The sequence below is a fragment of the Rasamsonia byssochlamydoides genome (assembly GCF_041956645.1).
Source record: "Rasamsonia byssochlamydoides strain NRRL 3658 unplaced genomic scaffold VTN77scaffold_37, whole genome shotgun sequence".
NCBI lineage: Eukaryota > Fungi > Ascomycota > Eurotiomycetes > Eurotiales > Trichocomaceae > Rasamsonia > Rasamsonia byssochlamydoides.
The window spans coordinates 232,381-248,094 of NW_027192420.1; the positions used below are offsets into that span (position 1 = coordinate 232,381).

The 15,714-nt window shown below is 48.2% G+C and overlaps 4 protein-coding genes across 4 annotated transcripts; all 4 read left to right on the forward strand.

Moving 5' to 3' along the window:
- Positions 1-427: 427 nt before the first annotated feature.
- Positions 428-2,253, forward strand: VTN77DRAFT_5161 (uncharacterized protein; the record flags this gene model as incomplete). The annotated part of the gene is made up of 4 exons (XM_069421300.1): positions 428-938; positions 994-1,280; positions 1,332-1,453; positions 1,509-2,253. 4 exons carry the CDS (start codon positions 428-430, stop codon positions 2,251-2,253), a joined length of 1,665 nt encoding a protein of 554 aa, XP_069277155.1.
- A 1,009-nt stretch (positions 2,254-3,262) lies between these two features.
- Positions 3,263-6,104, forward strand: VTN77DRAFT_5162 (uncharacterized protein; the record flags this gene model as incomplete). Its single annotated transcript, XM_069421301.1, has 3 exons — positions 3,263-3,492; positions 3,544-5,376; positions 5,432-6,104. The coding sequence occupies 3 exons, from the start codon at positions 3,263-3,265 to the stop codon at positions 6,102-6,104; spliced, it is 2,736 nt and encodes a 911-aa protein (XP_069277156.1).
- Positions 6,105-10,711: 4,607 nt separating this feature from the next.
- VTN77DRAFT_5163 (uncharacterized protein) lies at positions 10,712-11,575 on the forward strand (the record flags this gene model as incomplete). The annotated part of the gene is made up of 1 exon (XM_069421302.1): positions 10,712-11,575. One exon carries the CDS (start codon positions 10,712-10,714, stop codon positions 11,573-11,575), a length of 864 nt encoding a protein of 287 aa, XP_069277157.1.
- A 2,771-nt stretch (positions 11,576-14,346) lies between these two features.
- VTN77DRAFT_5164 (uncharacterized protein) lies at positions 14,347-15,141 on the forward strand (the record flags this gene model as incomplete). Its single annotated transcript, XM_069421303.1, has 1 exon — positions 14,347-15,141. The coding sequence occupies one exon, from the start codon at positions 14,347-14,349 to the stop codon at positions 15,139-15,141; it is 795 nt and encodes a 264-aa protein (XP_069277158.1).
- Between the last annotated feature and the right edge of the window lie 573 nt (positions 15,142-15,714).

The following is a 15,714-nucleotide window of genomic DNA, read 5'->3' on the forward strand; positions in this document are numbered from 1 at the left end:
TTCAGTCTATCTCGACTATTTGCCACTTTGACCTGCTGACTAAGCCATATGTGGCTGCATAGAACATCATGACTCTTCTTTCCGCTTCCGATGTCGCCGCAAGTGCAAGTGCAAAGAATCCCACCACGCTTCACTCCCAGCCCAATTATTACGGACATCGCAGGCATCAATTCCCACTCGGACTGCCTGAGCATGTCGGTGTCAGCGGTGGCATTGTTGTTCGGTCGTCGATAGCTCCCTACCCTAACGCACGTCGGAGGTCTGCCGCGTTCGTCATTGGACAGACCTGCAGACCGCTACCTACCTCCCTATCTCTACACATCAGATCTGATCCCCCCAGATCCGAGGTTAAGTACGAGTAGAAATGTCCTGCCGACGTTCCATAGAGTGTTTGGATTTCTAAGACCATCTCTCTCCCCCTCTCTCCATGGCCGATCTCGATCCGCCTGATTCAGATAGTAGTGATGCGGCTTCCCGCCGGAAAGCCCGGCGGGTACAGGACCGGCCGGCCGGTGCTCGGACGTTCACCTTTGTCACCTCGCAGGATGACTCGCGCGCCCGCAGCCATGCCATGCGCGAGTCATGGCGGAAAAGAAAGGAGCAGAAGCAGCTACAGCAGCAGCAGAGTCGGCCCGCGCCCAGTAGCCGTCGTCTGGTCCCGAAGCCAAGCCCGGCAGCCAAACATGACGAAGAGGGATCACGAATATCGGATCCGGGCACCGTAAGCACTAGCTTCGACGGGCAGTCTCAGGCGTTGACTCCGATGCAATGGAGCGAGGGGTCAGTTTCTTATGCAGACGAGCATCGGCAGCATCCTCCCGGGATTGCGGCGCAGGCGCTGACAGGCATGAACCATGCGCTGGCCGCCGTCAGTTTGGATCCGTTCGACACGTTTCCCGTCAAGCTGACGGCCAGACATCACGAATTGTTACATCACTGTAAGCTGATCCCACAGTTATCAGTTGGAATCTTTCTACTCACTATCTAGGACAGGGCTGAGCACGCATGCGGCGATGATGTTTGAACAATCGCCGACCACGGATTTCAATCCCATGCGGGATGTCTGGTTCCCTCTCGATCTGTCGAATGCAGCGTCGTTTAATGGGATGTTGGCTCATTCCGCCGCCCATCTGGCCTACCTCCGTGGCGAGAAGCATTCCATGGAGGTGTTGAAGTACAAGGCCGAAGCTGTCAGCCTGGTCAACAGATGGCTGCAGAATGAAGAGACGGCGCTGAGCGATCATACGTTTGCGGCGGTGGTGAGATTACTAACATTTGAGGTGTGTCATCTGTCATTTTATCTCTGCAATTCGATGCTAATACTTCTACAGAGATACTGGGGAACGGAAGATCTGTGGAAGGTGCATCGTAGCGGCCTAGAGAGAATGATCCAAGCGAGAGGAGGCATGGCGGCTCTGCAAGGCAATTGGCGTCTTGGACTGGTTCTTCAACTGTAGGTGATCACCTTTTGATTTCGCATCAGCGTGCATCAGCACTAATAATTGCAGCATCTCGTTGATGGCCAAACCTTCCTGGTTTTACCCATCGAATAACATCTGCGAGATAGCGGATTCTCTGCCCTACATCTCGTCCGGAGCCACGACCGGACCAACCATGGATCTGCGCAAGCTTCGCTCGTTATGGTTGATATCGTTCATCCAGGATATGCGCAGCCTGATGGGAGGATCCTGTCGCCTACACTCGGAAGGCCTCCGACGGTATCCCGCGCTGTATGAAGCCGTCAGCTTCTTACGGACCTCCTTCCGCCAGAGTCAGCACACCTACACCGAGACATTCCGGACGAGCCCGTCCGAATACGACCGCATTGTGTGCCTGTTCTACATCGGCGTGATGCTGCAGGAATCGACGTCGTCTTCCTTCCGCGACGTCGTCGCCTCCACGTCGGCGCCCTCGTGGCCTGTTCTACCGGAGAAAGACGATCTTGCGGTGCTGGACAGCGCCCTGGACGAGGCGCGGGACTTCTGGGCGGGATCCGTCAGGAACCTGCGGTCGTTCCTGCTGGAGCATTTCATGAGCCAGTCAGACAACGCAAGCCGGGCGAACTACGTGGTGCACATGACGGAGGTGTTGACGTCGTTGAGCAGCGAGGCGCGGATTGGGGTGGAGAAGTGCCTCCTCAACATGTTCAGCGGGAAGTTTGAGAAGAAGGATATCTACAATGTTGATAACAATGTTGATGAGGAGGAGTACTGGACGGTCGATTCGCTGTTGTCGTCGATTCATGGGGGGTAGTCAGCCAACACGAAGAGACCAGTCGACCTGACGCGGCAGGGAGAGGAAAGGAAGATATTCGGTCAGGCGGACTTGAAGGGCGTCATTCCGGAGAAACAGCTCCAAACAACACGTGGAACCTTCAAGCGATGCTATGATGGCCAAGAAGAGAGAGGTAAGCAGAGACTGCAGTGCTGCTGGCATGCCAGTAGTCAGGCTCAATCATCTATCTATATATACACTTTGTACATCCCACCTGCCTACAGTCTACGGGTTATGTAGGTAGGTAGCATGCATTCATTCGGAGTTAGGTTCGGTCTGGATTGATAAATAGTTATAGAGGAATTTTTGGGCAAACATACATTGTGTGTCACTGCATATACTGGGTATCTACAAAGGAAATTGAATTGAATTGAATTGAATTGAATTGAATTAATCTGATCAGTGCCATTGTGATCAGTCCTGAATTATATGTTATTCTTATGAATTATGTAGTACTCTGTATTATATTCTTAGTGATTAGTGATCTTCTTGTAACTTAGAGATTATCTTCATTATCTTCTGATTATCTTAGAGATTATCTTCTGAGAGATTATCTCAGTGATTAATATATTCTTCTGATTACATCATTACCTGTGATGTACCAATCATAGTCTGGTACTGTACGGAGTCTAGCCTGATTCAGATTGTTCATTGCTATTGGCTAGGGACAAAAAAGGGGGTGGGCAGGGGGCTATATTTAACCTGCGCGGAGCTTAGCTCAGCCTCCACGCTGCCACATTGAATGGAGCCCCCTCCCCTCTCCCTGCTAAATTTGGGTAGTAAAGGCGAATCTAAGCGGAGCCATGTCAGCCAGATTCGGTAAGGCGGATTCAGAACGGGCAACTGGTCACGTTTGTCTCCTCCCTGGCCTGGGGTTAGACACCGCCCGGCTGAATGATCATGTCAGTCCTCAATTATTACATCTCCCTGACTGAAGAAGTTTCTCTTCCATGTCGCTGCTTCATTTGCAACCGGCATTCTCACAGCCATGCCTCTCTTCAGACTGGGCAATGCTGTCTGGAATCGGAGCTTCCTGTATTCGCTGACCGTGGTGGCCCTGCTGTCGGCCAAGCTGCTCCATGTCTTCTCCCATCTGGCGTCTACCTCCATCCCACTCTTTGTCCTGTACTTCCCGACGTTCCTGACCCCGGATGTCTTTGTCATTCTCACCTCGCGCCTGATTTTTCAGCGTTCGCTCATTTGTTCGGTCCTACTATGGTAAGTAGGATTGCTTTCCCCGCTGAAACAAGGGCAGGACTGATTGAGCAGCCTGATCATCACGCTGGGCGCCTCCGCCCAGATCAGCCTGTTCGTCGAAACCGGTGGCGAGTTGCGATGGTCGATGCTGGGGAAGATCTCTCGCGAGCCGCAGGGCTTCGTCGGCATGCTCCTGACCGGGCTGATGTCCACGTCGATCACCACCTGCGTGCTGGCATGCGTCGCCTACTTCCTAACTCCGTCGTTGTATAATATTGCCTACCAGATTCTCAATTCCTTATTTACGACGATATTTCCGCGGACGAGCCGCTCAAGGGGGAGCTATAATCTGTTGAGTCCTGAAGATGGGGAGGAGGAGGGGACGGAGAAGACGGAGGCACAACGAGGTGCTTCCATCATATGGGCCCGAGTCAAGTTAATTGTCCTCGTGTCTGTCTTGCTTATCCTCCATATCGTCCGCCCACATAGCCCTTTCGACCACATGACGACCACACTGCCTTTCACCATGCTGGACGCGATTTTCCACCCGCGCAGTCCGCTCTGCGATCCATCCCCATTCGACGGGTCACACGCCTTCCCATTCCCAGACCTGATCAGTCAGGATTTATGGGTCGCGCCGACAGTCACAGAGGGTGGCAACTGGAGGGGATGGAAGCCCGGCAGCCCGTGGTGGGAAGTCCGCAGAGAGATGCCGTCTTGGCTGCCGCGAGACAAGCCCGTGTCCGGGTTTGATAAGTGGTATCGCGGGTCGAGCTTTCAGTTGCCTGCCAATAATGATCAAGCTGGGGGAGAAAAATCAGTGCAACCAACTCCCACTCCAGGGGTTGGGCGTGGCGAGCATTCTCCAGTACCGCCGTCAGGATACGAGAGTGTTCTCGACCCGTTGAAGATCACCAACGTGGACCAGCCGCTTCTGGACGCGCTGCAGGACGCTCTTCAGAAGCAGAAATCTGCCGTCGATATCAGGCACGTGATCATCCTGACTTTGGAATCGACAAGGAAGGATGTCTTCCCTCTGATCAAAGGCGGCCGTCTGTACCAGGAGCTGGAACAGTCCTGGAAGAGCCATAAGAACAAGAACCATAAGCGTGACCATAAGCATAAGAAGAAACCAGGGGAGTCTAAATCCCGAGCAGACTTCTCCCAGTTGTCGATCAATGCCGAAGCCGTGACAGGCGAAGAAGCTGGGTTTGGACGGGAGGTCAATAAGACGCACGGGGGCGTCAACGTGTTAGGGGCATTGACTGCCAGTACGTCGACTGTCAAGTCCATGCTCGCGTCTCACTGCGGCGTCAACCCCCTCCCAGTCGATTTTCTCGAGGAGGTCGAGACGGAAATCTACCAGCCTTGTTTGCCGCAAATCCTCAAGGTGATGAACTCGAACAAGAAGAAGCAGCAGTCGACTGGTGCAACGGCAACTTCATGGAAGCAGGCTCCTTGGAGGAGCGTCTTCATGCAAGCCGGCACCGGGTTACTAGACCGGCAAACGCAGTTGATGAACATGATCGGCTTTGACCTGACGATCGATCGGGAATATCTGAAAAGCCCCAACGCCGAGTTCCGCGTGGCAGGAAAGGAGGTTAACTATCTCGGGTACTCGGAGAAAGAACTCAGACCGTACCTACGCAAGGCGATTACGGATGCAGAGGACAAGGGAGAGAGATTGCTCCTGTCGCATATCACGACCACCACACACCATCCGTGGACGACGCCAGGCGACGCTGACGAGCAGGAGGACTACTGGGGGGACTCGCGGGCCAACTCTCCATTTAACCGGTATCTGAACACGGTGAAATATGCTGATCGCTGGGTCGGAGAGGTGTTGGATCTCATCAACGACCTCGGCGTGGCTGACAAGACGTTGGTCGTTGTGCTGGGAGATCAGTATGTTTACTCACATCTACGCTCTATCTGTCGGCAGACTGACTGACGATACTAGTGGATTCGCCTTCGGCGGCACAAAATCGTCCATGAAAACAACCTACGCCAACCCTCACATCTCCTCCTTCCCCGTCCCACTCACCTTTCACCATCCCCAGCTTCCCCGGGCAACCGTCAACGCGACCGTGACGCCCCTCTCCCTCGTCCCGACAATCCTCGACCTCCTCGCCTCGACGGGTTCACTAGACGCGACCGACCTCCAGATCGCGCGGGACCTGATCCCAGAGTACGAAGGGCAGTCGCTGATCCGTCGCTTCGTGCCCACCCGCCCCGGTCACGCCGGTCACGGCGAGCGCGAAGCATGGAGTTTCAGCGTCGTCAACCCAGGCGGCACGCACCTGGCGGTGGTATCCGCCGCGCACCCGTACCGCTACGTGCTTCCCATCTGCGAACTGAGTCCGTACAGCTTCTCGGACCTGGCGACCGACCCGGTAGAAGAGACGGCCGTCGTGCAAGACTGGGAAGGAGGGGCGAAGATGGTCGAGAAGGTGCGCAAGGCGCACGGCGCGGAGGCAGCGCGGTGGGCGGCCAGGGCCGAGAAAATCGCCAAGTGGTATGTCTGGGAGGCGCGGAATCGCTGGGGGTATTGGAGCGGGGCGCGGCAGGATGATCGGGGCGTGGAGCATAGGGAGGATGGGGTTTTTAAGCACGATCATTGGTGGGATACTTGAGTTGATATATCATCGATTGTGGGTAATTGATAATTGATGTTGGTTTTGTTTGCTGTATTATAGAGTATAGACTGGATTGATAGATAGCTGTACCTAGGCATATTAATTGTATATAGCTCTCGCAACAGATATCTGAGAACAGAACAGAACAGAACAGAACAGAACACATAAGCTAGTTAACTAATCTAATCTAATCTCAGCAGTGTATCTATCTATCCAAGTTGTAGACGTTCGATCTCCGATCCGACTCTCTTCCTGATTAATAGCTACATACAATACCTAAGGTGAATATTCGGTGCGACTTGGGTAACCGAAACGGAGGGATGTTTGGTTGATTGTTGTCATTATGGACGCCTATGAATGCGAATGCGAATAGTATGTCGTTCATCAAGACCTATCCAAGAGCAGTTTCTTTACAGGTAATAAATAGGTTGTCCGTAAGTTTCCGCACGGGCCCAATTTTCCCGCAAAATCTGGACTCGATTCATTCAAAACATATTATACTATATATGAAGGGTATTTTTTTTTTAAAAAAAATAGAACTCTCGGTAGAAAACCGGTCAAATTGATTCTTTGTAATAAAGAACATATTTCTTTTTACCTGTAGCCTAGCCTATGATATAACTACGTTTTTTCTTTAGAGGATAAAGATAATTAATTAGTCCAAAATTTCCTACAAAAAAGATCATATTCATATCTAACAAATGTGAAAGCAGTGAAAGCACTGTCAAAAGTGAAAATCCCATTTGGTTGCTAACTTGTAAAAGCCAAAACTGGAGAAGGAAAGAAAGAACCTAGGACTAGTATACAAGCAAAGGAAAGGGTTCTTATACCCTAGATAGTCTCCCATTCTATTAGTCCCTTCCTACTACTCTTCCCCCATCCTGGAGATCTCCTTCTCTTCTAATTGGAATCATCCATTGATGTCAGGCTCCCTCCTCTTACCTCCGGGAGTTCCCTGACAAACCTAGAGATCTCCGCCACCAGGTCCTCTCGTCCGATCTCTGCCACCCAGGCGAGCAGTGCCGTCACACCTACAAAAAAAAATCATATCTAAAAAAAAGGAAAATCAATCCCTTAATATTAATTACTTTAACTACGAATTATATAGTTTACTCTCTTAATATATAAGAAATTTTTTTTCCAAAAAAAAAAAACGACAGAGCGAATCTGGAGTTTTTAATTCTTTATTAGTAGTAGTAGTTGAAAATGTTGAGAAAATGCGGTCTGTATCTACGGCGTACTCTGTAAGTTTATGGTTAAAAATCTTATAATTTATCATTTAAACAAAAAAGAAAAAAAATCATATATATAAAAATTTACATTCATTGATTTTAAAATTAAAAATATATTTATTTTTTTCCCTAATATCCTTATCGTATGATCTTGTTGAGAAAAAAAAGAATTTATAAAATATTCAAGTTTTGCATGGAAAATAGTCCAGGCTAATGGTGGAAACTTATAAGTAAATTCTAGTTAGATATTATAATTCTTCTTAAGGTCTATAAAAAGCTAAATAATAGCTTATTATTTATTGATCGGGGCTGGATTCTTGATCGTTGAATAGCCATTGTCAATGAGTATTATGATTATTCCATACTGCAAGCTGTAGCTAGCTAGGCTAAGTGACGCAAGCTAGTAGTACTGCTGAAGAAAATAAATTATTATAGCAGATTCGTCAGACGCGACTGTTCTTGCAAAAGGGCCAGACGGTTAACTCCCAGCAGACTGGATGGAGCAAGTAACTGAAAAAGAGTGCCCAGCATCGCGAACACCCGAAAAATGAAGCCACCAGGCTCTTTATCGAAATAATAGGATTCAGTGTGAATCGAAGATCTTTTTCACTGTAGAGGGAGAGGAAAAGAAGAGAAAAAAAAGGGTTTCTGCTTTCTGTTTATCTAAACAAGCGTATATTAATTATATTATTTATGAGGATAGTGTAACAAACCCAAATCCCATTAGCTAGTAGGTTTATCTAGAAGCTATGAGGCAGTTCAGAACGAAGAGACTAAGCNATCTCTCAGTTCAGCAGGTATTGATTATTAATTAATTATTAGTTAATAAATAATCATGACACAGCTGTTTAACAAAAACATCGCGACAGATTAATGAACTATTTTATTATCACATCATCTCGGTTGGCTGAATCTAGATCACGGACCCTGGTACGTAGCAAAGTACCTAGGAAAGAGGAACAGAAAAGGGCAATTAAGGGCTACTGCTTTATTGAGAGGCTATGAGAGCGGCAGGCAGGAGGAGAGTTTCATTTGACAGGGATATTTATTACTGCTGCATGGATAGCCCTACCTATTACATACGCCTCGCAGATTTTTTTTTTTAAAAAAAAATAACTTCCCCCTTTTTCTTTCCTGTCACGGGCTGGCTCTCATATCGATATCAATATTATAATAATATGCCCATCTTCCAAAACCCACATTGACTTGTTTCTATCATCTTGCTGCATACCTATCTAGGAACAGTTCCGAGTAGTTGATACAGAATCGATACGATCCATCCACGATCTGAGCTCAGCATAAATAAAACTAAAATCAAAACAATCGTCCCGGACATTTAGTCGATCCGGTCCGGCTCGACGATACGGAGTGCTAATTTTAATTTAATTTAATTAGCATGCGACTAAATCAATCTAGTATGGAATCCGTGCGGGGTTGTAGCATGACATGGTCTGTCCCGTCCAGTCCAGCCTCATCTCATCGCATCGCAACGCTGATTCGCATCAAGGCTAGTCTGTTAGATTCAGACCAATGGCATGACAATGTTGGCAAACTCTAACAAGTAAGAAGTAATTTCATTACGTTATGGGATTGTTTAGCCTGGACTAATTATTACCTAGTTGGTGGACTATGCTAGACCTACTGCAGGCATGTTAAGCGTTGAGCTGTATATGCCAGGTACTCCGTACTGAGTACGGAGTATTCATGCTGTGCAGCTGGCAGGGCGTAGGAATAAAATGATCAATACAAAGTACAAATCTGCTGATGTCCTTCAGACATATATAACAATAAGATAACGTAAAGACGCAAGGAAATAAATGATTTGTCAACTCAAGTAATAACAAGATTGTGTTCTTGGTAAAATAACATCAAGTCAAGTCACTGGCAAGCTGGCTACAAGTCAATCGAGGCTAGCTGTTACATCAGCACATGTATTTTATTAATAACTACTACCTAGGAAGTTGGTTGGTAGGACGAGGATCTGGTGTTACTTCTTGTCAGCTGTCCGACGGTGTCATTTCCACAAAAGTCTAATAATAATAAGTTATCTAGGCGTTCCTGAGATGGTGTACTCCGTAATAAAAGAACGAGAATGACAAGAAAGGCTATTTATTACCCTATCAACGGTTCTAAATCGGAAGGAGGCAACTTTATTTATGTATATTTCCAGGTTAGCTGAATGGAATACGGAGTAAACCTACTCACTAACACCAGCTTTAGGAAATTACAAATGTGGTAGTCGAAGGCTTCTTTTTTTCTCCTTTTTTTTTTAATTTTTTTGGCTGTCATTATGGAGGGATTGACTGAGCACTGTAGAAAGTAATTAGGCAATTTAAGGCATCATGCAGGAGATACCAAAAGACCAATGACCGTGAAGCTATCGACTGACGCAATTCAGCCGTGGATTGTACCAGATATTCCCTGTACCGACAACATACAGTAAATTAAGGGCCTCGACTCGACATCCACGCCAGCAGGTATGAACAGGCGCAACCCTAGAAATACCTCGTTCGGCCGCATTGACACTAATCAGGTCAACCCCACGGGGTCAGCCAACTCTCTTGCATCAACCTGCCTGATAGGTGGTTCGTGTACCTACATACATTAGCGCCGCTAACAGGCCATGACACGGCATGAATAACGAATGACTGGGATTGAATTTTACTCTGGACGGGAAACTGAATCATGCATTCTGCTTGCTCCAGCCATGAATAACAACCAATCACTGCTGTCATGACGGACGCAGACAAACACTTTTCCAGGCAAAAGTTCAAAAAAAAAAGGCAGCAAGCACGGTCATTTTGATGGTATGTAGGCAGGTATTCGACATCTGCCAGTCTGGTCAGTACAGTAGTTTCCCTCTATGGCGTACTCTTGCGAGATCGCCTTCCTGAATGGCGTGCAGAGCGCGCTGACTCCCAGCCTTGGCGACTGGCTTATGATTGAACAGGTTGATGCCAGAGTGAGACATAACTATGCTGGATCGAGGCAAGTCGCCAACAGTCATCCAGGATGTCGCTTGTCGAGGACAAGCACATGACAACCAGCACATGTCCTTGCAGGTCAACAGCCGCGGTCCGAAATGAATGTCCAGCAATGCAAGGCTGGTCGACCCATGATCCATGTCGATATCGTTATGACTGCGGTGCATGGCGAATAGGGAGGCACAACACCAGCTGACATTGACTCAAGCAGTCTTTGTCTGTCCTTGTTGCATATAAACGGCTGTTCAACCCAGCTGTACTCCATACCCAGCTGTCCCACCCTCGATTATTCAGTCTCAGGATTATCTCTTCTACCACGCTCGTTCCGCTAGCTCCACTCGCTCGTTGACACAAACAGCTTGTACATACATACACGCATACATCCAACATGAAGCTTGCTGCCATCATCCTCTCCTTCCTCGGCCTCGCCGTCGCCACGCCCACCATCGAGGTCCGCGGCCCAACCCTGACTCAGCGCGACCTGGGCACCTTCACCAGCGTCATCGCCAACATCGACACCCAGGTCAAGGCCTTTGACTCGCAGGTCCAGAGCTACACCGGCGGCGACGCGACCTCGCTCCTCGACGCCGCCGGCGCCATCACCACCGCCGCCAACCAGGGCGTCAACACGATCAACGACGAGCCCCAGCTCAGCGAGAGCGACGCCCTGGAGCTCACCGGCCCGGTGGGGACCCTCACCACCGACATCCAAAACTCCATCAACGACCTCATCGCCAAGAAGGCCCAGATCGTTGCTGCCGGCGCCGGCGGCCAGTTCGAGTCGTCCCTGCAGGCCCAGCAGACGGCTGCGACGAACCTCGCCAACGCCATCTCGTCCAAAGTCCCGTCGGAACTGTCGACTGTCGCCCAGCAGCTGGCGAGCGGCATCGCGGACGCCATCCAGAAGGGCGTCGACGCGTTCCAGGGGACTGGCACCTCGTCCAGTACGACTGGTGGCAGCTCCGCCACGTCCACAGCTACACCCACGGCGACCTCTGGTGGTAGCTCCGCCACCAGCACAACCGTCGCTTCTACCACTGCGGCTGCTACTTCTGCTTCTTCGTCTGCCGTCGTCTCGAGCGGTGCTTCCCCGTCGTCTTCTGCTGTCGCGCCATCCTCCCCGAGCAGCGGTCTGCCAGTGACGCCCACTTCCAGCGGGTCTGCTCCTCTGTTCACCGGTGCAGCTGCAGTCAAGGGCATCAGCGGGCCTGTCGGCGTTGTTGCTGCACTGGCTGCGGTGTTGGCTTTCTAGGCGGCAGCAGTAGCAGCAGCAGTATATGGAAGCGAACAGACTAGCTTTGAGCATTCGTCATCTCGCAAGCTGGATGGGTATGGATATGGATATGGTACCATGATCAATCGGATGATTTCTTCCATTCATTTAAAAATCGCATTCCCTTTCGACCTGTGCACATAGCATAATGGGGACGAGGTACGGCAGCAGCAGCAGTAGTATTTATGGATGTATAATATTATATTAGTTTAATAATGATCTTGATCTGGTGGAAGTGAAAGTCAGTCACAACCATTCTATGAACACTCCTTTGATACTGCCAGACAAGACGGACAGTACTAGCATGATTAATATATATACGATGCGACATAGCTATAATAAATAAAAGTTTGTGTGATCGATGATTGATGTAATTTAATTCAATTGTAAATGTTTCGTATTTTAAAAGGCTATTTTAGACTCTAATTATTATGGTCTTCTGAGTACAAAGCGATAGTTATATCCATAACATGAAGTGACCGCAAAAAAAAGGCACTACCTACCCCTAGGTAGGTGTCCAACCTGAGTAATCACAATTATAGAAATATAACTCTTAGCTAGTTCAGTTTTGATTGATTCCCTTTTTATTTTGCTTTTTTTTTTTGCGATCGTTATGATCAACGTTATTTATCAACGCAACGGTATTGTCATTGTCATTAACTTTGCCTATTCGTGAATGAAATTCTCAATCAGCAGAGCTGAGCTGATGTTACTGTGTACTGTCCAACTGTCTACTATAGACATGATATATATGCTGATAAAAACCAAAAAAAAAAAAACTGAAAGACACAAAGCGAGTATCTAAGATGACTCTACTCTAAAAGTCTACATGGGATCCCAGTCCTAGTCGTTTTACTCCTACAGTATTCATCTCTAGAGAGAATAGAAGATGTGGGATCAATCTGCGTATCGTATTAGCTTACGAGTATTTGTTTTGTAGGTAGTGTACAGGTCAAATATATACTATATTATTCGAGTGTCTTAGCTGGAGCTAATGTTTCATGATACTAGGAAGTGATGCTGACCCATAGATAACAATGGAAGCCTTCGTACTTATAATTATACACCTTCCGGTTAGAAATCGCCAATTAAGAATTAAAAATAAATTAACCACCAGTTTGTTATTAAAAAATTGAAGGAATATTATTAAAAAAAAAAGAAAAATTTTCATATCATAGCTGAGCGTTCTTAAGAAAGAAAGCACAAAACAGAAGAATATTCAGAGGAAAACTGTCGGCATTCTTTGTGTATGCTCACCACCCATGCCGTTTGCAGAAAAGTCTCCTATCACTACCACAAAGAAACCGGATCTATTTTTGATCTCTTTGTCGCCCTACAAGCACAAATATGGGCTCAAATCCCTCAGAAGACTGTTTCTATTGTGCAATGCCGATTAGCTAGTTCGCTACTATTAATTTGAATCCAGTCTTGCTCCATGGTTGATTGCCTGTCACGACGACAAAAACTAACAAAAATTAACGGATCTTCCTTGAAAAAAAAGAAGTGGACAGTATGTATGTACCTAGGTAGGTAAGCAGGTAGGTAAGTAGGTAGGTACCTAGGTAGGTAGTTAGGTATGCTCTACAATAAATAAATTAATAAATTAAAAATCTTGTTGTACAGTACCTTAGGTAAGTAGATCCCACATCCATGGATCGAATAACAAGGTTACCCGAGTTAATCACATGGCGAGAATCCAAAAATAGAGTATTATCCAGCCCATGAGGTCATGGGAACCTCACTCAGACAATTCTAGTTCCTAATTCCAACTCCAATTACCGATTCAGGAAATCCGATGCGGTCACCATCACGTATGACGTTGGATAGGATGGGATATACAATACAGTCAACCACTAAACTGGAAATATACATGCAAATAAATAATAAGCAAATATTGCTAAGACGCTCATCTGGATTAACTGCTCATCTTCGAATTAAACTGTACGATTGTTATGTTTGCTATCTCCTGGGCCGTTTCCTTCATGACCTGACCTGACAATGCCTCGCAACAAGAATCATCAACAGCCCCAACAATCCTTCTTCAAAGAAACCCACGACCCCTACGATGTCGCAACAGATCCCTACAGCACGGGCGTCCGCCCCGAGCCCTTCCGCAACGGCCACGGCGCGACCATCCTGGGCCCTCGCAACCGCGATCGCGAAAGGCAGGATCCGGACATGATCCGCCCGCCGGCGACGGATGCGGGCCATATTCCGAATATGAAGTGGAGTTTTGCGGATTCGCATGTTAGGATTGAGGTATGCAGATACCAAGGCAGACTTCTATTGAGTGTAATGTCGGAGGGATGAGAAGAGCAGCAAGCTGATTATCAGCGTATATGTATAGCCAGGCGGATGGGCGAGAGAAACGACTATTAGGGAGCTGCCGACAAGGGAGGTAGTTGACTGATTCAACTGAGAGATGTATGCTAATGGTAAGTCAACAGTATCGAACTCGCCGGCGTGAACATGCGATTGGAAGAAGGGGCTATCCGAGAACTGCACTGGCACAAACAGGTAGGTTACTTACCATCTGGGTCGAGTTCTTGTGAGTGTCCCTGTTAACCGGTGACTGCAGGCGGAATGGGCCTATGTCCTCGAAGGGACCACTCGCGTCACCTGTATCGACGCCGAAGGGGGCAATTTCGTGGATGATGTCCGCAAAGGAGGCCTGTGGTACTTCCCTCGAGGGGTCCCTCACAGCCTGCAGGGGCTGGGTCCCGGAGGAACGGAATTTCTCCTGATTTTCGATGATGGGAACTTCAGCGAAGACGAAACGTTTCTTCTGTCTGACTGGCTTGGTATGTACCTTCTCTCGAAGTGAAAGCTGCTGCTGCTGTTGTTTGATCGTCACTGATGCCAGGATTTATCTAGCGCATACCCCCAAATCGGTGATTGCAAAAAACTTCCGTCTTGCGCCAGAGATCTTCGATCGAATTCCCGAGAAAGAAAAGTACATCTTCCAAGGAAGTGTCCCCTCAGCCATGGAGCTGGAACAGCCATCATCCCAGGACGGCGAGATCAAGCGCTCTCAACATCGCTTCACGCACGACATGTTCGCGCAGAAACCGCTCGAGGCATCCGGTGGCCAAGTCCGCATCACCGATTCCACCAACTTCCCCATCTCGACCACCGTCGCGGCGGCCCATGTCGTCATCAACCCGGGTTGCCTGCGCGAGATGCATTGGCACCCGTCGGCCGATGAATGGTCGTTTTTCATCCGGGGCCGGGCCCGGATTACCATCTTTGCGGCCAGCGGAACCTCTCGGACATTTAACTATGTGGCCGGCGACGTGGGCATCGTGCCAAAGGGAATGGCGCATTATGTGGAGAATCTGAGTCAGGACGAGCCTGTCGAGTTCTTGGAGATCTTTCGGGCGGCGAGATTCGAGGACTTTAGCCTGGAGCAATGGCTTGCGGAGACCCCTTCGCGGTTGGTGAAGGAGCATTTATTTGCGGAAGACGAGCAGGCAGGGATGAAGTTTGTCGAGTCCTTGTCAGCTGTCAAGGATCCTATCAAGGTGCCAAGGGGGGTAAAGCTGTAGCAGTAATCAGAAGAGGAATGATTTGAGACGGGCAGGACATCATTCTGTAGCCGTGGTATATTCTTGTAATGACATGAGAGAACATAGAAAGGCATTCCTTTCAAATTCCTTAGAATCGGAAAACACCCATACTTCTCATCCTCCGCATATATCGTTGATCTGTTTTCTGGAATCCTCACCAAAGAGCCATCATTCGCAATGCCTTTCAGTCGTTGACACTGATAAAAAGGCCAACATGGACGAATGGGCGAGGCCTCTCATATAGTCATGACTCAGGTGATCGGCTAATGAATACCATTTACGTATAACATGCTGAGATCTTTGTTAAAAATGCAAGATGTGCTTTCTTCAAATGCTAAAAACACATTCTGCGTATATCAATTCGATGACCTGTGCTCATATCACACTAGACAGATTGAACCTCCACGGTGTGTTTCATTTGCATACAATGATAACTCTCATATTATTCACAGGATATCTGGATGCCGACATATTCAGTTCTATAAGAGGTGATATACCGTGTGCTGTATCATTCTTAGATGTACGGCAAGAAATCAAAAACACAGACCGAGG